The 25,448-nt window shown below is 57.8% G+C and overlaps 2 protein-coding genes across 10 annotated transcripts in view; one reads left to right on the top strand and one right to left on the bottom strand.

The window, feature by feature from the left end:
* Positions 1 to 25,448, bottom strand: part of SLC5A10 (solute carrier family 5 member 10) — a 70,356-nt gene that overhangs the window by 21,729 nt on the left and 23,179 nt on the right. For all 8 annotated transcript variants that reach the window (XM_002800319.4, XM_077970506.1, XM_077970508.1 and 5 more), the window contains one exon: positions 23,801 to 23,936. In XM_002800319.4, the coding sequence (XP_002800365.4) occupies positions 23,801 to 23,936 (136 nt within the window). The remainder of the gene's footprint in view (positions 1 to 23,800; positions 23,937 to 25,448) is intronic.
* The window catches only part of FAM83G (family with sequence similarity 83 member G), a 34,353-nt gene that overhangs the window by 3,481 nt on the left and 5,424 nt on the right, over positions 1 to 25,448 (top strand). For both annotated transcript variants that reach the window (XM_077970504.1, XM_077970505.1), the window contains exons 3-5: positions 12,929 to 13,096; positions 21,112 to 21,236; positions 21,941 to 23,207. In XM_077970504.1, the coding sequence (XP_077826630.1) occupies positions 12,929 to 13,096; positions 21,112 to 21,236; positions 21,941 to 23,207 (1,560 nt within the window). The remainder of the gene's footprint in view (positions 1 to 12,928; positions 13,097 to 21,111; positions 21,237 to 21,940; positions 23,208 to 25,448) is intronic.

Here is a 25,448-nt window from a genome sequence, read left to right as displayed (position 1 = left end):
GAAGGACAGGGATTTGTTCATGACTCCACAGCATTGTGGTGAGCCAAGCCCCTGCTTTCTGCCCTGGGCACGTCCTTCCCTGCCACATCTGTCCTGGGACCCGTGGCCAGCATGGCATATGTGGGCGGGGATAATAACAATAGCAAGTGCTGATTGAGTGCGAGGCGCTTTATAATCTCAGCTAGTGTTATCCGTCCCATTTTTCAGATGTAGAAACTTGTTAGTCCCTGCCCAAGGTCACCTAGCTAGTTCTTGGGTGGAGGGGTGGGGATCAGGCCTGTGTTTCCCTCAAACTCTAGGCTACCCCTTATGCCCTGGCCCTGGCAGGACAGAGTGACAGGCCGGGGCTGGGAGGGGCAGCTCATCCAGGCCACTGCAGTCCTCCAGCTATCCTGCCCCGGCTGCTTCCCAGGCTCACAGGGGCAGGGCCGGGACGCTGACGGATGCTGACGGTGCTCTTTGTCTGCCCGCCTGCCTGCCTGCCGGGAGCGCTCCCTGCCTTATCTCTCCCCATGAATCATCTTTTGTGCCCCTGCTCCCGCCTCCCCTTCTCACTCTGGTATGGTGTGGGGAGAACTCTGCCTGCCCCCTGCCTGGGTTGGGGATCCCTCTGCCTGGGCCCCCTCGCCACACACTGGCCCCTTCCTACCGGGGGCTTCAGGCTGGGGCTGCTGGGGCTGAGTCAGGACAGCCCAGCCCGCCGCCTCCTCACTCAACTTACCTGTTGTCAGCACAACAGGCAGACCCTGGGGCAGGGAAGTGACACAGCACTCAGGGGAGCGGCTGTGTTCCCGTCAGGACTGCTGTCAGTCCCCCCTTCCTGCCCCCCCCCCGTTCCCAAATGATTAGAATGGAACTAGCGGACGGCAGGACTAGGAGCCAAAAGTCCGTGCTCTGCCTCCGCCTGACTGTGTGACCTGGAACAAGCCCCAGCTCCTCTCCAAGCCCCGGCCATCCCATCTGTAAAATGGGTACAGGTCTTGAAGACTGTTAGGGGCCCCTTCAGCCCTGATACCTTGCTGCCCTGCGATCCTAGACTCTCCTGGGACAAGAGGCGGGTGGGTCCCGGGTCTCACTCCCAGCACCTTGTGCCCTCCGAGCCTAACCTCCAGCCCTAGTGGGCTCCAACTCCAAGATGGAAGGTCACTGCCTGCCCCTCCCCCAGCCCCAGGAGCCATGATTTATCTGGGGAAAAACCTGCTGTGGGGTTCCAACTGCATACCAGAGGACGGGCCTGTAGGATCACGCCTGGGAGGGGCGAGCCCCGGCCTTGCTCGGCTGCAGCCTGAGAAGGGGTGAGGCTGGGCTGGGTTGGGGCTCCCTCAGAGAGAGCTGGATGTAGATGTTCCAGCTGGTTCCTCCAGCAGGTGCTGAGCCCCCCTCAACCTGACACGGCATGGGGGCCCTAGCAGGATCCCTCACCAGCCCCAGGAGCAGGGATGGATCACACCTTCCTTATTTCACAGCTGAGGAAACTGAGGGAGGGTGAGGCGCCGGTGGCCAGGGCCAGAACGCTGATCTCTGCATGCCAGGCCGGGGCTTGGGAACAGACCCAGAGAAATAAAGTCGAACCCAGGTTTCACGATGCCTGATTCACCCCACATTTTTTCTGTCAGGCCCCTGCCTTCACACGCTGAAGTCCTGGCCCACAGTTTGGCTCTGGGAGAATAGAAGCAGCTTAATGAGGCGCTTACTAAATGCCAACCCCGTGCCAGGTGCTGAGCGGGCACTTTACCGTGCTGTGTAATCCTCCCCACAACTCTGGAAAGTAGGTGTTGTCGCCATTGTGCTGCAGATGAGGAAACTGAGGCTTGGTGGGGCCCGGAGGTGGCAAATAACTTGCCCGAGGTCACAGAACTGATATCTGGAGGGACTGGGCCCAGATCCCCAGTCTGCAGGCCCTGAGCACCCCCCATTCCCTGGAGAAGCAGTGTCACTGTTCCTTCTGAGCCCTACCCCTGCATGGGAGCACCAGAGCCTCGCTGCTGGATCCTGTTGTTTACTGATTCAGGACAGTAAAAGCGTTTTTTTTTTTTTTTCCTTTTTGAGACAGAGTCTTGCTCTGTCGCCCAGGCTGGAGTGCAGTGGTGCAATCTCTGCTCACTGCAACCTCCGCGTCCTGAGTTCAAGCGATTCTCCTGCCTCAGCCTCCTGAGTAGCTGGGATTGCAGGCGTGTGCCACCATGCCCAGCTAATTTTTGCATTTTTAATAGAGACGGGGTTTCACCATATTGGTCAGGCGGGTCTCGAACTCATGACCTTGTGATCCACCCGCCTCTGCCTTCCAAAGTGCTGGGATTATAGGCATGCGCCACTGTGCCCGGCAGTAAAAGCGTTTTCATGAGACTCCTTGGCAGCTAAATACTGGGCTCTCTGGAGGAGAGCTGGGACGGGGACTCACAAGAACAGGGTGAGCTCTGTGGCCTGGGGACCAGGAGGAAGGCCACTCATTGCATCCTTTAGCGGGGCAGTGCCAGGACAGCTCCCCACACTGCCAGAGGCCACAGGTAGCCCAGTTGGCTCCTTGGGGGGCCCACAGACTGGCCCAGGCTCCCACCACAGGTCAGAGAGTGGGTGGGGAACCATCTGATAAGGGAATCCCAGGTGTTAACTCCTGTGCGCTCCAAAGTCTCCCTTCCCCGCGGCGCTTGCGTCTTAATTAAGAGTTTCAGGATAGTTGGGAGCAGCCCTTCGAGGAAGGAGCTCTAAGGAGAGAGTGCCTGCCCGTCTGGGCAATCCAGTGGGAGAGGCAGCTGCTCAGCCACCGGGTTGGCCTCCTTCCCACGACCCCAAGAGCCAGGGCCTACCGTCATGTTCATATCACAGCTGGGAAAACTGAGGCTCAGAGTCGGCTGGGGCCTTCATAAGGTTACACCAAAGGTCTTAGGTGTGGCTGAACCTGGATTGGGTCTCGCTGGTTGGAGAGGGTCTCCCTAAAGCTGAGGGTCCTGGCCCCTGGGCCAGCAGAGGGTACTGGTCCCACTTAGCCACTCGCATGCTGCAGGACTCTGGACCTCAGTTTCTTCACTTGTAAAATGGGGATCAGGCCTTGTCTTGAAGCAGTGATAGACAGGAGCATCCAAAAGCACTGAGCTACCCTCTGCCTCGCGAGCAGCTGGGGAGAAAGATGGGGTCTCGCCCTGTGCCATGGCCCACGTTGGCCCCAGCCTGGCAGGCTGTCCTAGTCCCCTTTAAGGGTCTGAATGATCCCTGGCCTCGAGTACCTTGCCAGGTTAAATGCCACGTGGGGTCGTGGGAAGACAGGCGTCCATATTACTGGGACCCAGGCATGAGCCCCAGCTCTGGTGTTATCTTTAGTGGTTGCTCGGAGATAGTTGCTTGGCCTCTTTGACCTTCTGTTCCTTCCTCCTCCGTGTCATGGTGGTGCTAACAGCTAACACCTGCCTCATAAAGTCATCGTGAGATTTAAATGGGAAAAAGTGGGGTGTGTAAAACACTCTGTGTCTGGCATGGAGCTGGCATTGGTAGATGCCAGATCTCTCCCCTCACCTCCTCCACCTTCACTCCTCACTCCTGTCCTGAGAGCTTCTCTCTGGGAGTAGTCTGGGGGTGGAAGTGGTGAGCTTGCTGTCCTGGCAGAAGTTCAAGCAGGGGCTCAGTGGAATGCAGCAGAGAGCATGTGGGCACCAGGTGGCCTGGAAGCCTCAACCCTGCTCTGGCGTGCTTTGTGACCTTGGGCAAGTCCTTTCCAAGCCAGGCTTTCTGGGGCATTAGGATGCTTGATGTCCCCAGTGTCTGTTGCTCCTGGACCCTGAGAAGCTGAGGTTTTAAAGGCTTTTGAATCGGTGGTTCTGAGATTTTCCTGTTTGAAAATTCTCAGCTGGTGCCATTTGCTGCCCACATGGGATGGTCTGGTTGGCTGGATCCTGTGCCTGCAAGCCTGGAAGCTCTGAGGATTCTGAAGCTCCTTGCGGCCAGCGGGAAAGGATCTTGCCTTTTTGCCTCATCCACAGGGAATAGCCTTGGTCACCTCATGGCCTTTCTCCAAGCTCTGCCAGCCCCTTGTCTCTGCAGTATTCCTGAGCCGTGGCAAGGAAGCTGATGTCCGTCTGGGGGAGGTAGGAGACTCAGGGTAGTGCCTCCATGCCACTGGGCTAGGCAGAGCCTCCTGGTCAGAGCGCTCTGGGCATGACTAGCTTGGGCTTCTTGACCCCGACCCACTGCAGCCATTTGGTGCTCAGAAGGCCTGATCTTCCTTTAATTGGCCTTAATGAGGCTTCAGTCTTAATAGTCGGTGGGGAAGGTGTTCACAGAGCTGATGAACGTCAGAGGGGAACGGGACCTCAGAGTTCATCCAGTTTCACTCCCTGTGTTACCAAGAAGAGAAACTGAGGCTTAGAGTGGGAAGTGACCCGCCACAGACCACCCAGGGGAGGCATGGCAGAGCCAGGGAGGCCCAAGCATTGACCTTCCAGACAGTGCTGAGGGTCAGGTATTTGTTTCAGGAGCTGAGGTGGGCTCTGGGAGGCTGTGGGTGGGTTCAGAGCTTGGAATGGACACAGGGTCCCCCGTTAGGAGAAAAGCCTAGGAACAGGAGGCCTCTGCCACTAGTTGACAGGGTGGCACTGGGACAGTGACACCCCCTCTGGAAAACGGGAGTGGCCATCACCACCCCTCCCTGTCTCCAGAAAAGGGACACCTGTATGCGTGCCAGCTGGTTGACCTAATTATCCTTGCTCTGGCTGGGGTCAGCATTTGTTACCAAGTACACAGACTCCCTTTACCCTGGGAGGCAAGATGAGACTGTTAGCTAAACTAGTCCTCTCGGTGACAGGCTTTCAGAGCCACTGTATGGGCAAACTGGTTTGGAGATTGCCAGGAGGTGGCAGGGAGCACCACCCAGGGATCCTAGGAGGCCTTCCTAACCCAGAGAACCTCCTTGGGCCTCTTCAGATGGCATCTCACTAATCCTGCCAGCCGCCTGCAGGGGAGGAGGAGGGGAGAGGGAGTAGGATCATGTCATGAGCATAGAAAAACTGAGGTGCTGCAGCCAGGTCTGTCCAAACCGTGCTGCTGGAGGACGGGGTTGCGGCTGGAGGAGGGAGTGCAGGTCTGCTAGTAATGAATTCTCTCAGCTTTTTTGTATCTGAAAAAGTCTTTAGTTTGCCTTTTGTTTTGAAATGTATTTTTGCTGGGTATAAAATTCTAAGTTGATTTTTTTTTTTCTTTTTCCATTTAGTGCTTTAAAGATATTGCCTGTTGTCTTGTGGCTTGCAGTGATTCTGATGAGAAGGCCACTTACTTTGTTCCTTGACATGCAGTTGTCTTCTTCTCTGGTTGTTTTTAAGGCTGTCTTTGTTATTGACTTTAAGTGATTTGATTATGATGTGCATTGGTATAGTTTTTTCATGTCTCTTCTGCTTGGCAGTCATTGAGCTTCCGAGACCCGTGGATTTAGTCTTTTTTTTTTTTTAATTGAGATAGAGTCTTACTCTGTTGCCCAGGCTGGAGTGCAGTGGCACAATCTCGGCTCACTGCAACCTCCACCTCCTTGGTTCAAGCAATTCTCCTGCCTCAGCCTCCCAAGTAGCTGGGATTACAGTCACATGCCACCATGCCCTGCTAATTTTAGTAAAGACAGGGTTTTGCCATGTTGGCCAGGCTGGTCTCAAACTCCTGACCTCATGTGATCCACCTGCCTCTGCCTCCCAAAATGCTGGGATTACAGGCATGAGCCACTGCGCCCGGCCTTGGATTTAGTCTTTAATCAAATGGTAGAAGTGTTTTGGCCATTTTTTTTCTATGTATTTATTTATTTATTTTTGGTCTCTCCCTCACTCCCAACCCTTGTACCTTCTGAGACTGCAATTACACATATATTGGATGGCTTGAAGTTGACCCACAGTTTGCTGATGCTGTGATTATGTTCTTTCAGTCTTTCTGTGTGTCATCTTGGATAGTTTCTACTTACATGTCTGCAAGTTCACTAATTTTCTCTTCTATAGTGTCTAATCAGTTAATTCCACCTATTATATTTTTAATCTTAAATGTTGCATTTTCACCTCTTGAATTTCGATTTGTTGGCTAAAAAAAAAATCTTCCACATCTCTACCTAACTTTTTGAACACATGGAACACAGTTTTAACTGTTTTCATGTCTTTGTTTGCCAATTCTAACATCTGTGTCATTTTTTGGTTGATTTTGATTGTTGTTGTTTTTTTTTTTTTTTCTCATGTGCATCATGTTTTCCTGTTTCTTTGTATGTCTGGTAATTTTTAATTGGATACCAGGCATGTTGGATTTTATGTTGTGGGCTGCTTGTAGTTTTTGTTTGTTTTGTTTTCTCCTTTAAATATTTTGGATCCTTGTCCTGAGATGCAGTTACGTTACTTGGAAACAATTTAATGCTTTTGTGGCTTCCTGTCAAGCTTTATTAGGCAGGTCCAGAGCCGACTTCACTCCAGGGTAGGAGTTGCAAATTATGGACCCTGGGCCTGTTGCCGGCTTTTATAAACAGTAGAACACAGACATTTATTTATGTACTTTGTTTGGCTGCTTTTGTGTTACACCAGCGGATTTGAGTAGTTGTGACAGAGAACATATGGCCCTCAAAGCCTCACATATCTACACTCTGGTTCTTTAGGAAGTTTGCTTATGCCTGGTCTAGGACTTATTTGTCCACTGCTGAGGCAGTATCCTTCTGAGGACCCCCCTGCAGGCCCTGTGTGTTAGGAGGGGTTTCTATTCTGGCTGGGGGCACATACACTATTCCTGGTCCTGCGTGATCACCAGCGATTGTTCCAGCCGCCCCCTTCTGGTGGTTCTCTGCTCAGCCTCCCCTTTCCGGTGGTTCCCTTCTCAGCCTCAGTAGTTTCCTCACGTTCGGGTGCTGCTCGGCCATCAGCCGAAGACTCCAGGGCGACCCTCTGCAGGTCTCTGGAGTTCACTCTGTGCAACTCTCTCCCCTGTGGCACTCCGTCCTGCAAATCCTAGCTGCCACACTCAGAGTGAACCCTGTCTTCTCAACTCAGGGAGACCACGAGACGCCACAGGGGCGCCCCTCCCTGTGCTGCAGCCTGGAAGTAGTGGGGCAATCCTGGGGTTCAGCTGGTTTGTTCCTCTTCTCTCAGGGATCGCTGTGCTGATTGAAGCCTGTTGTCCATGGCATCATAGATTTTATCCGGGTTTTTTATTGCTAAGGCAGGAGGGTAAATTCCATCTCTGTCATTCCATTATGGCCGTAAGTGGAAGTTGAATCCAAGGTCATCATGGCCACCACCTCAACCTTTAGGACAGTCTGCTGCATTCCTGTGAGCAGCCCTGGCACGTCACTTACAGCCTTTCAGCTGACCCGGAGGGAAGTGAGACGCTCCTGGCCTGTTCACCCCAGAGGGAGCCGTGGGTCTGGTGGGATGGGACTTGGGTTAGTGGGAGGACGAGGAGGGTCCGTGCAGCTGCTGTTTGTGCATCCCATGCTGGGCCTTCACCTGCATGAATTCACTGTAATTTCCAACAACCTTGTGGGTGGGGATTGTTACTGTCCCCGTGAGGAAACAAAGGTACTTGCCCACGGCCATGCAGCTTCCCAGGAGGAGCTGAGATTGGAGCCAGCGGGTGCGGAGCCCGCACTGCCACTGCCTGGGCATCTGCCATCAGAGCTGGAGAATATCGAGCCCCAAGATGAGAGACTGTCTCCACCCCCTGCACTTCTCAGATAGGCCTAGGGACTTGTCTGCAGTGTGCACAGTGTCTATGGCTGCTTCAGGGCTCCAGGCTCTGGGGCAGGCTTGGGGGTATCTGTCCTCCACCTGCCTGCAGCATAGTGAGGAGGGAGAATATGGCCACCTCTCTGCTCTCTCTTTGTAAGGCTTGTCATGTGCAGGTTGGAAACTGTCTGCTCTTACCCACTCTTGGGACTCAGTCCTTGGGGAGACTCCATTGCTGTGCCTGAGAAGAAATTCGCAAGTGATACACGCTCAACCCAGACGGGTCAGAGTGACGACACGGGAGGCTGGGGCTGCACTGGAGCTGGGATTTGAAGGACAGGTAGGAGTTGTCTGGGCAGATGCAAAATGGGCAGGTGGCAAGGAGAACAGCATGTAGGAGACACGGTGACTTGAGGCAGGACACGTCGGAGAGAGGGGTCAGGACGCGTCCGGGAGAGGGGTCAGGACACGTTGGTCAGGGCCCCCTGAAGAGGTGCTGCTGCAGAAGCCGGGCCTGCGCACCCATGATTTCCCACCATGTTCGGAACCAGGCCAGCCCGTCTTGCCCCTCCCCTCCTCCCCAGGCACCTCTGTGGAGACCTGTTCTACCCACTCGCCCTGCGAGGCCACTTCTGCTTTAAGAGTGGTTCTGTGGTCACAGGAAGGCTAGGAAACAGCTGTTGTGGGTGTCAGGAGCCACAGGCTGTTGTCGGCACCTGTGAGGCAGGAGCCCTGTGGGGAGGCAGGGAGAGGGCGGCCACCAGCACTTCCTCTCCCAGACCCGTGGGCACAATGAGATGTGCTAGCTGCCCAGACAGGCTCTGCCGGGCACCGGGCAGGGAACAGGAGTTGGGGTCCCTCGGCAGGAACATCAGAGACGAAGGGCCTTGGACATCTTGTCCACCTTCTCCTTTGGACAGATGAAGAAACTGAGACCCAGAATGCAGGTGTGGCTCGCCCAAAGCCCAGCCTAGAGCTCAGGCGCCGGGGCTGGGCCCACTCCGCCCGCTCCACCCGTGCTCAGGGGGCTCCGGCTGGGGCTGAGGGAGATTGAGGAGGCGCATGCCTGTGCTCCCTGCCTGTGACCTAAAGCCCTGTCCCACCCGCAGTGCCCGCAGCCAGCGTTATGGGGCTTCAGGCCGTGTCTGCTGGGGGTCAGTGGCCACAGGTGGGGTACTCCTTTGTGTGAGATGCTGTCACCCCTCCACCCCAGCTCAAGCCGCTCCGGTCACTGCCTGGGTGATGGAGGTGCTCCTGGCAGGGCACTGGGGATCCCTATCAGCACCACCTTGGACCAGTGCCCTCCCCTCTCCCAGCCGCAGTTTCTGCATCTCTCACATGGAGGCAGATGTTCACCTGTCCCAAGGACACAGAGGGACACGGGGGATTCGAGACATAGGCAGAAGACAGGGTGGAGTGGGCTGGCGGATCCACTGGGCAGGGAGGATACAGCATGGGAGGAGGTGCTCATAGGGCGGGGCGCTGGAGGGCTTACGCATATGGACACCCCTGGACAGACATGCAGGAGGCGATTGGGCACCAGGAGCTCCCAGGGAGAGGCCTGGGCTGGGGCAGGCGCAGGCTTGCTTTTGGCTCACTGGAGCCCAGTGCCCATCCCACATCCCTGCTGGTGTCCCAGCACGTGCAGCCTGCCTGCCTCTGCCCCCCAGGTGTGGCCGTCCTCCCACACCCTGCCATCTTGGGTCATCCTCCCACACCCTGGCAGGAGCCAGATGGTTGTCTTGGGCATTGCGCCTCCTGGGTTCTGCAGCTGCATCTTTGAGGCCTCAAGGCTGCCCAGCAGAGGCCTGTCCATCAGTAAGATGCACAGAGACCACTGGGCTCCCTCCCTCACCTGGGAGCTGGGCTGTGTGGCCTGCGCGGCCTGCACAGATTATAGACTGCTGGGCTGGGAGCTGCCCATCGGCTCTGACAATGGGGCCTGGGGTGCAGGACACGCACGTGCCCGCCCGCCATGCCTGCCCCTATGCCAGCTGCTCACATGGACGTGGCTGGTTCCTGCCTCAGGAGCGGAACAAGCTCAGTGCTGGGATGCAGGCCACCCGCCTCCTGCCCAGTATGGCCCCTGACATACAGCAGGCAGAGCTGGTCTTTGGAGTCAGCCACCCCTCTCATTTCCACAGCCCTTGCCCTGCCCAGGACCTCTAAGAGGACGTGCGGGCTTGGGGCCGCGGGAAGCATCTGGTACTTTTCTTGACTTGGGCCAGCTCTGCCAATGTGTGAACTGGATGAAACCACAGGGGCAAGCCAGGCCCATATCCCCACTTGACAGATGGGGAAACCAAGGGCCCAGGAGGGGCTGTGGTCCCAGGTGCCCTGATTCCTGCAGTCGTTCCCAGACCAAGCCAATTGGTCTTGTTCTCAGTTGATAACAGCTCTCCAAGACCTTCCTTAAACCAGGCCCCATCCTGGGCCCAGACAAGGGCTCTGCTCTTGCTGAGCTCACAGTGTCACGAGTGAGCTGGGCCTCCCAACAGAGTTAGGCAAGGTAGCGAATGCCTCTGTGCCTCAGTTTCTTTATCTGCAAGATGGGAAAAAGAACCACTGCCTCCCGGTGTGCTTGTGAGGACTGAACAAGGTAACAGTTGTAAAGGCTCCTTATAAACCATCAAGCAGCCCAAGGGCCCAGGACTGGCGCCCAGTCGCTTGCGCAGAAGGTGCTCTGGGTGGGGCAGGGCCCTGGGTTCTAGCCTCAGTCATGGACTGTGATCCCAGCTTTCCTGTGTATAAAATGGGAAAGGGCATGACAGGACTCAAGAGCCCCCAAGAAACCTTTGTGACTCCATGGACAGGCCAGGCTATTGGGGGTTGCCTGTGGAGCACCAGGCACCCCCTCCCCATCCCCAGCATAAGCTCGCACCTGTTACAAACCCATCTCTGACCACGCCAGGCACTGAGCCCAATGCCTGGGGGGAGCCAGCACTGTAGGGGGATCCATTTTGGGGTGCAGGCCTCAACATATCCAACCTGACAGCAGATGGTCCCTGGATCAAGCACCCTGCTGGCTGAGGGCAACGTGGGGAATGGCGCACATGGCGCAGGTCCTGCTGGGGCACGTCCCCCAACCCAAGCCCAGGGCAAGTCCCCATCTGCCATGGTAGGCAGGCCCTGGAGCTCTCCCGGGAGAAGCATGCCTGCTGCGCCCTCATTAGGCTCTTTTCCAGGGTGGCACGTGAGGCTGTTTGCCTGCTCAGAAGTGGCTTAACCAAGGAGATTCCGGGGCTGCAGTGGCTTTGGGTCTGGGAGATCCCAGGCAGGGAGGACCCTGCTACCATCACACACCCCTGCCCAGTGTCTCATCACCCTTGACTGGTGGCTCAATCCAGGGTCATGGTGACCAGCCCGCATTGTGTCTCCTCTGCCCTCTCATCCGCCCCCTCTCCAAGCAGTCTCTGGCCTTCCTTGAACATCTCCTGGGTCAGGGAGTGAGCTCCCTCTCAAGATCCCTGTCTAACCTGGGGCAGTCCTGGGGGCAGCAAGTTCTTCCCATCTGGTGCCAATTCTGCCTCCCCTGCCAGTCGTAGACCCTGCATCAACCAGCTACTCCCTCTGCCTCAAAACAGCCCTTCAGAAACAGAGAGATAGGGAGCAGTCATCTCCGCAGAGGACAGAGAGAACCCTAGGCCTGGGAGTTCTGTGAGTCTCAGCTGGTCGCACACCTCCGCTTCTGAGCCCCCACTGTCTGGAGGGGGACCACTGTCTCGCAGGCCCTCCGAGACTAAACATCCAAGGCAAAGGGCTGGAGATCAACCCTGACCTGACTCGGAGGTGGGTCTAGGCCCTGGCCCAACTTGCTTTGTGACATCCAACAAGTCTTACGACCTCACTGAGTCTCAGTTTACCCGGCTGCATGCTGGGCTGTCACCACCATGGTGCCTGTGAGAGGTTGCAGGAGTCAGACTGACAAGATCCCCTGTAAACGGTAACGTGCGGGGTGACTGTGGGAGAAAGGCAGCAAACAGGCGTCACCAAGCCCCCCTCTGCATCGCCCCCAGTCGGGCTCTTTGCAGGTGCTGCGGTATTCAGGTGTGCTCAGTTCTCCTGAGAGATGGAGCCTGATGTAGTGATGAGAAAACTGGGTCCAGAGAAGCCAGGTGTCTTGCTCAGGGTCACACAGTGAGTCTGAGGCAGGGCAGGTATGGAGCCCTCCCCTCTGCTGGAGTTTGGGCTTTGGTGCCAGATGAACGATGGGTGTCAGCAGGGGCCTGAGGCCCAGGAGGAGCCCAGATGGGCCTGCAGGGGCCAGCCTGGTGAGCTCACTGTGGGGCGTGCACACACATCCCCAGCAGGCTCCAGACCGCCTCCATCACCCTGAATCTCCGCATCCCAGCAAGGCTGACTTCTGTTCCCTGGCAAACCTGGGTAGTCTGTAGCCTGACTCTGTCCCCAGCTTGCTGTGTGACCCAGGGCAGGTCCCTCGCCTCTTCTCCAGGGGGTCCTCAGACCTAGGACAGGGATGGTGGTGCCAGCCTCGGAGGGTGGGAGGGGTGGGAGGGGTGGGGCCGCCCAAAAGCGGGACATATGTCTGCATCAGCAGTGTGGACGGCTGTGGCCAGGCACAGGCCCTGGCCTGACTCCCTCTTCTTGCTGCCCAGGGACAGGGAGGGGACTAGGTGTGAGAGAGGCCTGACAGTCACTGAGCCCCACTGGGGCCGGGCCCATATCACCTCATCCTGTCCTTCTGCATGCTCCACCTCACACCTTCACCCACCCAGGATCCCTGCCCTGTTGGTGGTGCTTGGCTGGGCTGGGGGTAGGTAGGTATACCCTGACCACTGAGGCCCCACCCTGAGCCAGGTCCAGCAGGTCACCTGCTCTGGGGACAGATATTGTCAGCTGACAGGAAGAGCACCTGGGTTTAGGCACTGGCCAAAGTCCACACCAGCCCAGGAATGCACGGGAGGCCCCAGGGAGCCGCCACACCAGCTGCTGCCCTTCCGGTCATTGACACATCAGGTTCATCTCAGCATCCCCAGGTATTACAAGGAGGGCAGAGTATAGCCGGCCCTGGCCTGGGAATGCACCGACACAGGGCCCCTGGGCTGAGCCCAGAACTGGGACTGCAACTAGAACTTCAGGGCAAGAGAGGCCCCTGGTCCTGGGCCTGAGGCTCCAGGAGTGGGGTCAGAGTGGGCACCCATGAGAGGCTGGTGGCACAGGAGGGCTGTGCATTCTGCCAGGGCACCCTATCCCCACTGCTGCACCATCTGACAGGCCCCAGTCTCTCTTCTTGCTCCCAGGTGATAGCTGTGGTCATGGACATGTTCACCGACGTGGATATCTTCAAGGACCTGCTGGACGCCGGCTTCAAGAGGAAAGTGGCCGTGTACATCATTGTGGATGAGAGTAACGTCAAGTACTTCCTGCACATGTGTGAGCGGGCCCGAATGCACCTGGGACACCTCAAGGTGAGCACGCTCCTCACTTGCCTGGGTGACTGGAGGGCAGGGGTCATTCAGTCTGTCAACAAACACTTGAAGTACCTGCCTGCCCAGGACGGAGTCCTGTGCCAAGCACTGAGAGTCCAGTAATTCTAGAGCCTCCTGCCAAGCAGTCACCTAGCCTCTGCTTGAATTCCCTGAGGGACAGGATACTCACTACCTCCAACGTGGCAGAGATAAGATATGCGTTGATGAGTTGCTTGCTGACCAGGTGCTGGAGCTCATGCCAAGTGCTGCATCATGTTATTTCAGAGCAGCCCATGCCACATCGGTTATCTGTTTGCTTGCATACCTCTGGTGATAGTGTGCTCACTCCTTCCTCAGGTAGCTCATGGCCTTTCTAGAGAGCTTCAACTCCCAGAAAGAGCTTCAACTCCCAAGTCCTTTCTTGGGTTGAGCCAAAATCTGTCTCCTTAGAATGTCCATTTACTTGTTTTAGGATCTGACTCAGACGGAGGAAGCTCCCTGAGGCTGAAGTCAGGGAAAGCTTCCTCGATGGCTGCTCAGTTGAAGTGAATTTGAGGCACAAGAGCAGAGGAGAAAGAACCTTTGGGGTGGGGGAAACCACGGAACAGAAGTGGATCAGAGAAGGCTGCCGATGGGGTCAGGGTGGGCTGTGGTTCTCAGCACTGCTTTGCTCTGTGTCCTTGGGCATGTCACCTCCCTTCTCTGGGCTACAGGATCTTATTGGTCCAACGCTCTTCTGCCCAGACACCCTGGCATTTGGTGTCTGGAGCGCTCCTTCTGCCAGCCATCGCTTGGCACCTGCTGTGTGCAGAGCGCTTCCCTGAGAGCAGATCAGCGTGCGTGATGACGGTGAATATTTCTTTTGCATTGACCGTGCGCCAGGCCCTGTCACAGGCACTTTGCATTGGTTAATTTAATCCTCACAACATCCTAGTGGGATAGGGAGTTGTTCCCATTTTGCAGATGAGGGAATAGAGCCACATACCCTGTGTCACTGCTAGTAAGTTAAAGATAGTGGGGTAGGGGCCAGCACCAGACCCTTGGGCTCAGCACCAGCGTCTGACAGGTCAGAATTCTGCAGGTTTCAGGCTTGTGGTCCTAGGAGAAGGGGCACCACCAGTCTGGTTAACAAGGGGCCGGGCTCCACGACTGTAATTTGTCAGCATTTGTCAAGCGCGCCCACCCCGCCCCTCCAACCCCAACGCCTCCGGCTGAGTCCTTTCAAGTGGTTGTGAGCACTCCGTGGTGAGTCTCTAGCTCTTGGGACATTTTTAATGTGGTGTCCCTGGTGGGTTGGCCCCAAGCCCCACGCCCACCTCACTCCCCGCCGTGTAATTAGCGCAGGGAATCGATTCCGGTGGCAGACAGCTCATGCCGGAGAGAGCCACAGTGTGGAAAGGCCACTTTGGAAACCTGACTGCAGAAGGCCTGGCCCTGCCCGATGCCCAGGAAGAGACCCCAGTGGGGCCCCACCAGCACCGTGCCCCTGCCCCAGGCCCAGCGAGTGCTTTGCTCTTCCCCCAGTGTGCAGACGCAGGCAGGGAGCAAGCCTATCGGTTTGGAGCAGGGACCCTAACCTGGGACCAGCTGCTCCAGAGACCTCGCCTTCCACCCAGTGCCCCCAGGCCCCTTCTCAGCAGAGAAGCCCTGGCTGCTCCTCTGCTTGCAGAGTTCTGAGTTTCCAGGAAGTCGGAGGCAATGGGGCAGGTGGGGGACCTGGAGTGCCTGGGACTGAAGGGGCCTTGAGGTCATTCAGATGAGGCTCCCACAACACAAATGGGGAAACTGAGGTCCGAGGGAGGCCATGCCTTGCCCAAAGCCATTCCCAACAATTTAGGGGTGGCGCCTAAAAGCCAGTAGTGAGAAATCAGCTCTGATAAGGAGGATGCAGATCCCTGGTACTCAAGCAGCAAATAATAATAACTGCAAATAATAATGCAGAGCATCAAAGGATGAACTTGATCCCTCATACTAATTTCTCTCATCCTTTTTATTGTCTCAACCAATCTTCTAGGACTCCCACCCCACTCATTCACACCAACTGCTCAACTATCAATAAACCTAGGAATGGCCGTCCCACTATGGGCAGGGGAGGTAATCACTGGCTTCCGTTATAAAATCAAAGCCAACTGCCAGCGCAGCCTGCCCTGGTGCTGCCCGCACGGCTCACTGGCCATTGACCTGCCATGGGACCTGGGCGTGTGGTTCTACCTCTTGGGCCTCGAGTGCCCCATGGCCATAGTGATACCTCACGGGGTTGTGTGAGGGTGAAATGAAAGGAGATGGTGGTTGTAAAGTGCCCTGTGTGCTGAGGAAAGTTACACAGCTGCTGGCAAGAACCATACATTCTAAACCCCAGGCCCTGGACTGGGGCAGGGGCTTGGGTATGAGGCCTGCCCTGTCCCACCCCCAGCCCTTCTGTGACCAGCCAGTCAGGGGAGGGCAGCTGGCACTGCAGGTCCCTGGCCCAGCCTGCCCTGCTCGGCCGTCTCGCTTCCCCAGGGAAGGTGGCAGGGTCTGTAAGGTGACGTATCCAGGAGCTAGACGCCTCCATGGGAAAGTGTGCCCTGGCTTCCTCATTCTCGCCTCTGAGCTTGCCCTTCCACAGCCCTGGGCGGGTGGCCAGAGGCCCTGAGAGCCCAGCCCAGTCTAGTGTCACCCTGTCGGAGGGCCTGCCTTCCCCACCTACCTCCCTCGCCTTGGGCTAGCTGGGCCCAGACCTGTCCCAGGAGCACTTCCTTTGCCGATAATCCCTGGGCCTGCCCTCAGCTGCCGCCACCCCTGCCCAGCTCTGCACCAATCTGCCCCAGCTCCTTCGGGCCCAGGGTACAGGTTTTCTGGTAGGGTCATCCTTATGACCTTGGGGTGTCAGGTGCCAGTTTGGGGGTGATAGCAGGAGCCAGTCCTGAGCCCCAGCTGTGCCACTTGCATGGTAACCTTGGGCAGAGTCACTGAATCTTTCTAGGCCTCCATTGTCTTGTCTGCAAAATGGGGATATGGTCATGTATTTGTCAGGGCTGCTGTGAAGAATGAAGGAGGTCATTTGTGTGGCGGGCCTTCAGTCATGAGCTGCCTTCCCATACTGTCTTTGGCTGGGGACAGGCACAGCTCCGCCATGAGACGCAGCTCTGGTCTGAGTGCCAAGCGGCTTTCTTTCCCTCTGTGCCAGGGTCTGGCCGTGGTTCACCCTGACTCGGCTCCTTCCTCCTGAGCATGGAGCCCACACCAACACACTCTCAAAACTCTGCCCTGTTGCTTGGGCCGAGCCCACTCCTGGTCCCCAGGTGAGGCGGGAGCAGCATGCACCAGCGTCTCCCCAAGTGTGGGGCTCCCAGCCATTCCTGAGCACCTCAGCCAGTTGCCCTGGCCGGCCCCTGATGGCCTTCCAGGTGGGAGTACAGAAGTGATCACCCCAAATGACAAATGGGGAGCAGGCCTTGGGAAGAGGGCCAGACCTTTCACTGCCACCCCCTAGGGTCACAGGACCAGGCCGCATGACTTGGCTGCTTTTGGGGGTGATACTGGGTGTGGGGGGATGCTCCCGGGCTAACAGGAGACAGGCTGGGCCTGAGGCTCCCAGCTTAGGACAGACAAGAGCCATGAGATGCCTGGGCCATCTGAAAAGCTAGTTGGCTTCGTACAGCCAAACTGGAAAAACTAGCAGCCCCTGGGCAAAGGCCAGACTGTTTCCCATTTCTGGTGAACAAAGAAACATCGGCTGGATGGCCATGGGAAGGCATGCGGCGAGGACGTGAGGATCACTGCCGCTCAGGCCGCCCGCTGGACACGCACGATGCAGCCCTTACGCTGCCCAGGCTCCCCCGGTCCCCGGGGATGCCTGGGTCTTGCTGTCTCTACTTGGGCCTGGGTCTGTGATGGATTCAGGGTATAAGGCAGGGGTTCTCGAACGGGGGGATTCACTCTGCCGAGGGACATTTGGCATTTTTAACTGTCACACCTAAGGGGTACTACCAGCATCGAGTGGCCAAGGATGTTGTTAAACATCCCACACTGCTGGGGACAGGTCCCACACAAAAGGGGACATGTATCAGTTGCGCAGAGGCTGAGCAGCCCTGGCCTAGGGGAGAGAGGAGCTCCTCAGACCAGGGCCTTGGAGCCAGGCTGGCCCTGCCTCTTCATGCCGTCACATACGTCGGGCCAAATGTAGTTCACAAAGGGCCCACCACCCCAACTTCACAACAGCCTGGAGAAGGCCAGGGTGAGTGTTGACCGCCCTTCCCCACCCTCCACAGAGATTGAGACAGGCTCTGTAGAGGAGAGCGGAGGCTGCTGGGGGCCAGCACCTCAGGCAGCCAGGCTCCCGCCGCCATATTGGGCTCTGTTCTTGCATTCCTTACACTAGGCCTGGCCTGGCCTCAATGTTCCCAGCTCAGACCTGGTCAGGATGCATCTCTGGGCCTCCCCACTCCTCTGCTGGGCCAGGAGATGCCGACAGGGCCCTGAGGAGGTGGGTGATGAAGAAACCCTGTCCTCAGTCCCAGGCCAGCCCAGGGCTACTGAGAGACAGTGGGCAGGTCACTTCCCTTCCCTGAGCCCACCAACCACCCACCCCATATGGCTGACAGTCTTGGCCTCCCTGGGGAGTCCGTGCCTTCCTGAATATTTTGTGGTCCTCTGTGTTGGTCCCCCACAGCCCACTGTGCCACTTCCAGTTCATGGGGCACCCCATGGGAGCCGGACACTTTCCCTGGGTGGGCCCCGCCTATACTGTGGCTCTATTCAGTCCTCACAGCAGCCTTGTAGCACACGGATGAGTAAGCCCTTTCATAGATGAGGAAACTGAGGCGTGGAAAGAGAGGCCTTGGTTGGCGTCCGTTTGGTGCTAGGACTGGAGCCTGTTTGACTGGAGCTCAGGAATGCCTAGACCCTAGACCCACTCTGCTCCAGGGACACCTGGGCTCAGCCCCCTCTGCGTCCCACCAGCGGGTTTGGTACAGTTGGATCACGAGTCCTTTTAAGCACATGTGGCCTAGAGGCCTTCAGGGATTGGGGGCAGGGTGCTGTAGTTTGCCCCAGCCCTGGAGTCCCCACCTTGCCACCCTCTGAGAGCAGATGAAGCACCGCCCGGCCATCCTCTCCTGCCCTGACTCGCCCTTGACGTCCTCTCTTACGTATGAGGAAACTGAGGTCCCAGAGGGTCCAAAGACTTGCCCAGGGCACCCCTCTTGGGTCAGCCCCGGCGTCCCTCCACCCATTTGCTGTCCTCTGCCGGGGGTGTCCCAGGAGCTCAGAGACAATGCGGCTTTGTGGGATCCTCCACCTCTGCACACGCGAGCCCAGAGTCTTGAGACGTTACCTCATCCAGGCCAGGCCCCGTGGGGTGGGGCCCATCCAGGCACAAGCGGGGGAGCAGGTCACGAGGCAGGAGGTGGGGGGCCCTGCTGCAGGCCCCCACCTGCTGCTGAGCCCCAGGTAGAACGGGCCTAAGAGTTGGAGGCCCGCCCTGCTGTGTGCTAAGGGAGACTAAGGCCCAGCAAGGGCCCGAGACTTGCTTCAAGTCACACAGCGAGTCAGCGGCCCAGCCAAGGTCTGCGGCTCACATGGAGTCTGAGTCACTCTGAGATGGAAGTGGTGACTTTCCGAGCCCTCATCAGGACAAGGTTTGGGATGGGTGGGGACAGACACTGTCCAGAGGGGTCCTGATGCTGGTGGCCGATTTTCCAGGCTAAGGAGGGGCCTGTGGCTGGGCCAGGAGCCCGCAGGAGGCGATGGAGCTGGGCTTGGTTGGCCTCAGTGACAGGGAAGGCCTTGTACCTCCTCCAGGATCTTTGTCTGACTTCTCAACCCCGAGCGTGCTCCGTGTTGGGTACAAAGTCACGAGTGCTAATTGTCCTGGGCCGTGGCCAGCTTCCTGCTGAGCTGGCTATGTGCAGACCTGCAGCCTGTGGGGCAGGGGAGGGGGGAGCCAGCGAGGGCGGCCCAGAGCAGATCTGCCTTCTGCACTGGGCCCTATGACAAGGCGATCGTTTATCCCACGGGTGGGCATCAGATAGGGACTCACCCACGGCCCACACCTGCCCGCCTCTGTGGTTGCTGGCCTGGGGCCACCCCAGCCCCACGGGTCTGGGACACGGAAAGGACTGGCGGGGCAGGAGGCTGGATGGCATGGCGGGCGGCTCTGCTCTCTCAGGCTCCGCTCCTCTCCCATAGCATTCGCTTCACACACCCACTCCCTGATGCCAGAACTGCTCCTGAGATGCACACCCAACCCCATCGCTTTTGCTCTAAATCCTCCCATGGCTCCCTGTTGGCCCCAGGGCCAAGCTCGGGGCCAAGCTCAGGCCCTTAAGAAGGTGCTGGGTGTTTTACCAGGAGCCCGCCCCTGCTCGCTCTGCAGGCTCCGTCACCCACCCCTCCTCCCCTGAGGTGCTCTTGTATAAAGGCCTCTCATGCCTGGCCTTTGAGTCCCTTCCCTGGAATGCTTCCCCACCTCCCCCTGTGACCCATGTCGTCCTTTCCTGGGAGCCTCCCGGCCAGCCCTTCACACTTCGGGCTACTACTCTGCAATCCTGGGCATTCAGCTCGTTTTCGTTTACCTCCCTGCTTCCCCTTCACCTCCCAGGGGGGATCCTCATCACAGGCATCTCTGTCTGCAGCTGGGGGCCTCGGCAGGGGTTGGTGACTGTGTGAATGAGTGGGGTGAATAAGCTGGGGCCAGTGAGTGGGTGAGGGGACAGACCAGTAAGTCACAGCTCAGCCTGACTAAGAACACGTCATAGCCGAGAGCCAGAAGCCGGCACAGAGCCCCTCGGGAGGGAGTGAGACTCCCATCACAGGAGGCATGCAGGCAGACCAGTCAGGAATCCCTGGAGTTGGTGTTAAAACTGAGATTCCCCGCCTGACCGCAGGTCTCCTGAGTCAGACCCTCAGGGCACCCAGGAGCATTTCTTAAAAACTGCCCTGGACACGGGCCAGATGAGCCCCAGATCCCCTTTACACCTGAGATTCTACTTCGGGATGCCCTTGGCCATCCTCGACACCTGGGTTCCATCCAGGCTCGCCCTGCCCTTCCTGGGGTCTGCCGTGCCCAGCACCAGCCTTTACCATGTGCTCCTCCCTCACAGCAGGCCCTGCTGCCGGGGAAGGGAAGTCAGCACCTGGAACTTGCAACACACAGGCCCTTGGCAGCTCCAGAGACTCCACACTGGGACAGAGGGCCCTTGTGTGGCCAGGGTCCAGGAAAAGGCTGGTGACAACCTGGCCTTGGAGCTGAGGCAGTTGAGGGACCCGCTGTGCTCCTAATGCCCAACGAACCCTCTTCTCCTTGGGTCGCATCTCCCTTTGCCACAGTCTCTTGAGGGCCTTCCTGGTCTGCTCCTGGGCCAAACCGTGTAAGCCGGCACCGAATTGAATCTCTGACCATGTACAGGACCTGGCCTGGGTGCTGGGTGGTGTCCTGGCCATGGGGAAGGAGAAAGGTTTGCTGTGAGTCCTGCCCTCCAGAGACTGGGGTGTTGAGAAGCACAGGGGAGCGGCCTGGTAGGGCCACGCACCCTGGAGGGCCACAGACTTATTGGAGTGTAAGGGCCAGATTCCGAAGGGCAGGCCCCCTTCCTGCCCTCCTCTGGCTGCATCACCCCCTAGCCATCCACGAGACACTTCTAAAACATGTGCACATTACCCTCCCGCTCAGGACCCCACCACAGCATCCACCACCCATGGCAGCATTTCCCAAACCGGCTGGCTGTGCAAGCCTTTTCCTGCCTGATGCTGCTCTTCAGACACCTTTGGGGCCAAAGCTCAGACCATCTAATCCCACCCGTTTTGTACCAGTGCCTGCCCCCTTTGCAGCTTCACGGCTCAGCAACTCCCTCCTTACCCCGGGGCCTGCAGTCCCAGACACACCAGCTCCTTCCTCCAGTCCTTACAGCCTCTTCCTTCCCCTCCTGACTACCCCAAAGTCCCCTTTGAGCCCTGGGCAGCTGCCGTCCTCCCCTTGCCCTGTGTGGTCAGGGCTGCAGTCGTGTAATTCTGTCTCTTGGTTCCCAACACAGAATCTCAGAGTGCGGAGCAGCGGGGGAACCGAGTTCTTCACGCGGTCGGCAACCAAGTTCAAGGGTGCCCTGGCCCAGAAGTTCATGTTTGTGGATGGAGACCGGGCAGTGTGCGGCTCCTACAGGTGACTCTCCAGCTTTCAGGGAAGTTGTGGGAGCCAGTCTGGTTCCCAACTGGCTTCTGTCCTTAATGCTAACTTACGACACCGTGGTTATTCCAGTTCATTGATCCCAAGGCTGCTGAGGTGTGCGCAGGGCTGGAGCACACCTGCCTGCTTGTCTGTCTCTGGAGGCAGGCAGAGAAGGGCTTTGTCTGAGGACACTGTTGTTCCAGCTTGGAGATGTCACCGGCCTGGAGGTGGGGTGTGGCCAGACTGTGCCTCCACAGCGTATGGGGGTCACTCTGAGAGCTGTCCTCAGGGATGGGGCCAGCTCTGTGGGCACCACCACATGCGGCATGGGGTGGGCACTGCCCATGGTTACATGGGGGTTGGTGGCAGCATAGACACATGGCAGCAGTGGCCACCACGTGCAGCAACCCCCACGGTGTCCAGGGCCTTCCTGAGCTGCTTAGTGAATCCTGTACCAGCCTGAGAGAAGTACAGTGCCGTGCCATTTGCAGAGGTGGGAACAGGCTTGGTGCGACCAACTTGCTTGACATCCCAGACTCAGTCTGACCCCACAGCATGCACCTGCTCTCTGCCCCTATTCACTTCTCGATCCCAGGGCCCTGTGGCCACAGTCTGAGGCTCAGCAGCTGCGGGTACACAGGGGCTGCTGGGAGAAGCAGGGTCGTGTGCCTGACCAGCGCCCCCTCCCTCTGTTGCAGCTTCACGTGGTCGGCCGCGCGGACGGACCGGAATGTGATCTCCGTGCTGTCTGGCCAGGTGGTGGAGATGTTCGACCGGCAGTTCCAGGAGCTGTACCTCATGTCACACAGTGTGAGCCTCAAGGGCATCCCTATGGAGAAGGAGCCGGAGCCAGAGCCTATCGTGCTGCCCTCTGTGGTCCCCCTGGTGCCCGCGGGCTCTGTGGCCAAGAAGCTCGTCAACCCCAAGTACGCGCTGGTCAAGGCCAAGAGCGTTGATGAGATTGCCAAGATCTCCTCTGAGAAGCAGGAGGCCAAGAAGCCCCTGGGGCTGAAGGGCCCAGCGCTGGCCGAGCATCCAGGGGACATCCCCGAGCTGCTGCCACCCATCCACCCAGGACTGCTCCACCTGGAGAGGGCCAACATGTTTGAGTACCTGCCCACGTGGGTGGAGCCAGACCCGGAGCCTGGCAGCGACATCCTGGGCTACATCAATATCATCGACCCCAACATCTGGAACCCCCAGCCCAGCCAGATGAACCGCATCAAGATCCGTGACACCTCCCAGGCCAGCGCCCAGCACCAGCTGTGGAAGCAGAGCCAGGACAGCAGGCCCCGTCCAGAACCTTGCCCTCCCCTAGAGCCCAGTGCCCCCCAGGACGGCATCCCAGCTGAGAATGGCCTCCCCCAGGGGGACCCTGAGCCACTGCCCCCTGTGCCCAAGCCCCGGACAGTCCTTGTGGCAGATGTACTAGCCCAGGACAGCAGTGGTACTGGCTGGGCCCTGGAGCTCCCCAAAGAGGAGGCTCCCCAGAATGGGACAGACCATAGGCTACCCAGGATGGCAGGCCCAGGCCACGCCCCACTCCAGGGGCAGCTATCTGTGACCCAGGATGACCCCGACAGACTTGGGGTGGGGCTCCCCAATGGGCTGGATGGGGCGGAAGAAGAAGATGATGACGACTACATAACCCTCAGTGACCAAGACAGCCACTCAGGCAGCTCCAGCCGTGGGCCTGGCCCCCGACGGCCCTCAGTGGCCTCCTCTGTGTCAGAGGAGTACTATGAGGTGAGAGAGCACTCAGTCCCTCTCCGGAGGCGCCACTCAGAGCAAGTGGCCAACGGGCCAACCCCACCACCGCGCCGGCAGCTGAGTGCCCCCCATATAACCCGAGGGACCTTTGCTGGACCCCAGGGTGGCTCCCCGTGGGCCCAGAGTCGGGGGAGAGAAGAAGCAGATGTGTCGAGGAGGATGCAGGCCCAGCACTCCCCAGACAAGGAGGCACAGGTGAGTCAGGGTCCCTGCACACCAGGGGTCATGAGTCCCTCCCTGCCAGCCACCCAAGAGCCCGAGCTGCTGTCTTCTGGGCTACGGTGTCCCTAACTCTGATGACTTCAATTCGCTTGTTACAGATGGGGAAACTGATGAACAGGCAGGGGTGGGAACCATCCAGGGCCGTATGGAAGGCCATCGTTAATGCTGGGGACTCTTGGTCCCAGAGTCCTGAAAAGGCAACCTAAGGAAATGACGTTTCCCCACCCATACGTCTCCAATGCCTGTAGTTAGAGGATCTTGATGGCACCTTCCAGGTGGGTGACACAGTCCCTAGTTTGCAGATGAGGAAACGGCGGGGCACAGGGACATTCGTTTACAGCCTTGAGGTCACGCAGCAGTAAGTGATACCTGTCCAGACCTTGTACCAAGCCACATCCATGTTAATCCCTTTGATTGTGGCCCTGAGGACCACTCTTCCCCACACCCCAGGTTGGGGAACAGTTCACATCTATCCTTTGCCTCTCCTCCTGGTGACTTTTGCAGGACAAGGTCCCAGAACCCTGGGTGCCCTGCAGCCTGGGCTCAGCGCCCAGAGCCTGTCCTACCTGGGAACAGTGAGCGGCTAATCATGCCCGGCATGATGATCAGGCCCATGGGGAGCATCTTGAGGTAGCTGGCCAGGATGGAGCCCGCCTTGGCATGGTTCAGGTCCCGGGCTGACAGTGACCGCTGCACGATGACCTGGGGGTGGAGTGCGAGACGGAGTGAGTCCAAGCCTGAGGGACGCTTGTGTCAGGATTGGTCCTTGGTGGGCCTCAGGGAGTGGGCATCAGGCACGATGATGTCCCATTAGCCCCCGACCCACCCAAAACAGCCACACTCAAAGCCCCAATACTGTCAGCAACCAACCAGGAGAGCTCACTTCAGCAGGCCAAGCAGCGAGAGCCGAGGTACACTCATTCCCAGGGACTCAGTCCCCTGACCTGCCAATAGGGGAGCTGTGGATCCTGCCCAGCCCACCACCCCTGGCAATTGTCAGGGCTGGAGGAGACCCTGGGTGGGGTGGTATGGGGACACACACCCCTACCCTCATCTCCTGGACCCTCATGACAGCAGCTGGCACGTTCATGATGCCAGGAGCAGACATTGGCACCAACTGTATTTGCATGGCTGGCAGAGTTCAGGCGCTTTAAGACCTGGGGTTTGGAAAGCTTGCAGTTCAGTAGCAGAGGGAGGCTAGAAGCTACCTGAGGGCATCGGCCCTTCTGGGCGCCTTCGGCAAATCCTAACCAGGCCTTTCCAGATTTGCAGAATGGGAGGAGGGAGCAGTAATGTGGACCCATAATGTCTGAGATCCCTCCCAGCACTGATATTATGATTCTACTTCAAAAGAGTTACTTTTTAAACAGCTTTATTGAGGTATTCACAGACCATATAATTCCCCCAGTCACAGTGTACACTCCCATGGTTTTTAGTATGTTCACAAAGCTGTACGACCTATGACTCTGAAACGTAAGTATTTTTCCTTTGCAGTTCCACAGTTTAAGTCACCACCTGCAACTCAGCAGCAGGAAGCCTCCATGATTTTAACTTACTTTCCAAGCTTGCTAGTTTAACGGATAGCTCCTAGCATCTACCCCTAAGCTGTGGATGTCACGGAAACATTAATTACAGAGGCTAGGAGTGTCTGTGGGCTGCAGCCTCCAAACGCAGGGCAAGCTGCTGTCCTTCCTGCTTCTCTGCCAGCTTTCTGTGACTTGGGAGAAGTCCTTGCCTCAGACTGGGCCTCAGCTGTCCCATCTGGACAATGAGAGAGTTAGATGGTGGTTCTGTCTAGGTGCTTGGGAGAGAAGCATTTCCCTAAGACCCTGCATGTCGTTCTGCCATTGATGGGATATTTGCCTCTATATTTCCATCTGTACTTATGGCAGCTGGCCCAGGGACAGGTGCTGTCACTCCAGGTGGAGAAGCTGAGGCTCAGAGTTCCCATGAGCTGTGAGGCCTGCCAGTCCCCCTGAATAGGGCAGGGGCTTTCCCCACCCCTGACTGTCAGATAGCAAGGCTGGCCCCCCTACTCAGATGTCAGCAGGCCACTGCTCACCCCCACCTCCCAGCACTCGTGTCCAGTCCCAGCCAGACCCCCTTCCCTGAGGAAGCTCTCACTCCCTGAGTGGCCATTTCACCTTGGACTCCTCGTCTGCAAAATGAGGAGAGTTGTTGCAACGACTTAAGTGAGGCTGCTAGTGTAGCCAG

This window comes from Macaca mulatta, chromosome 16, assembly GCF_049350105.2.
Source record: "Macaca mulatta isolate MMU2019108-1 chromosome 16, T2T-MMU8v2.0, whole genome shotgun sequence".
In the NCBI taxonomy this organism is placed as follows: Eukaryota; Metazoa; Chordata; class Mammalia; order Primates; family Cercopithecidae; genus Macaca; species Macaca mulatta.
The sequence above is the reverse complement of the archived record's forward strand: the minus strand, read 5'-3'. Positions and strand labels throughout refer to the sequence as shown.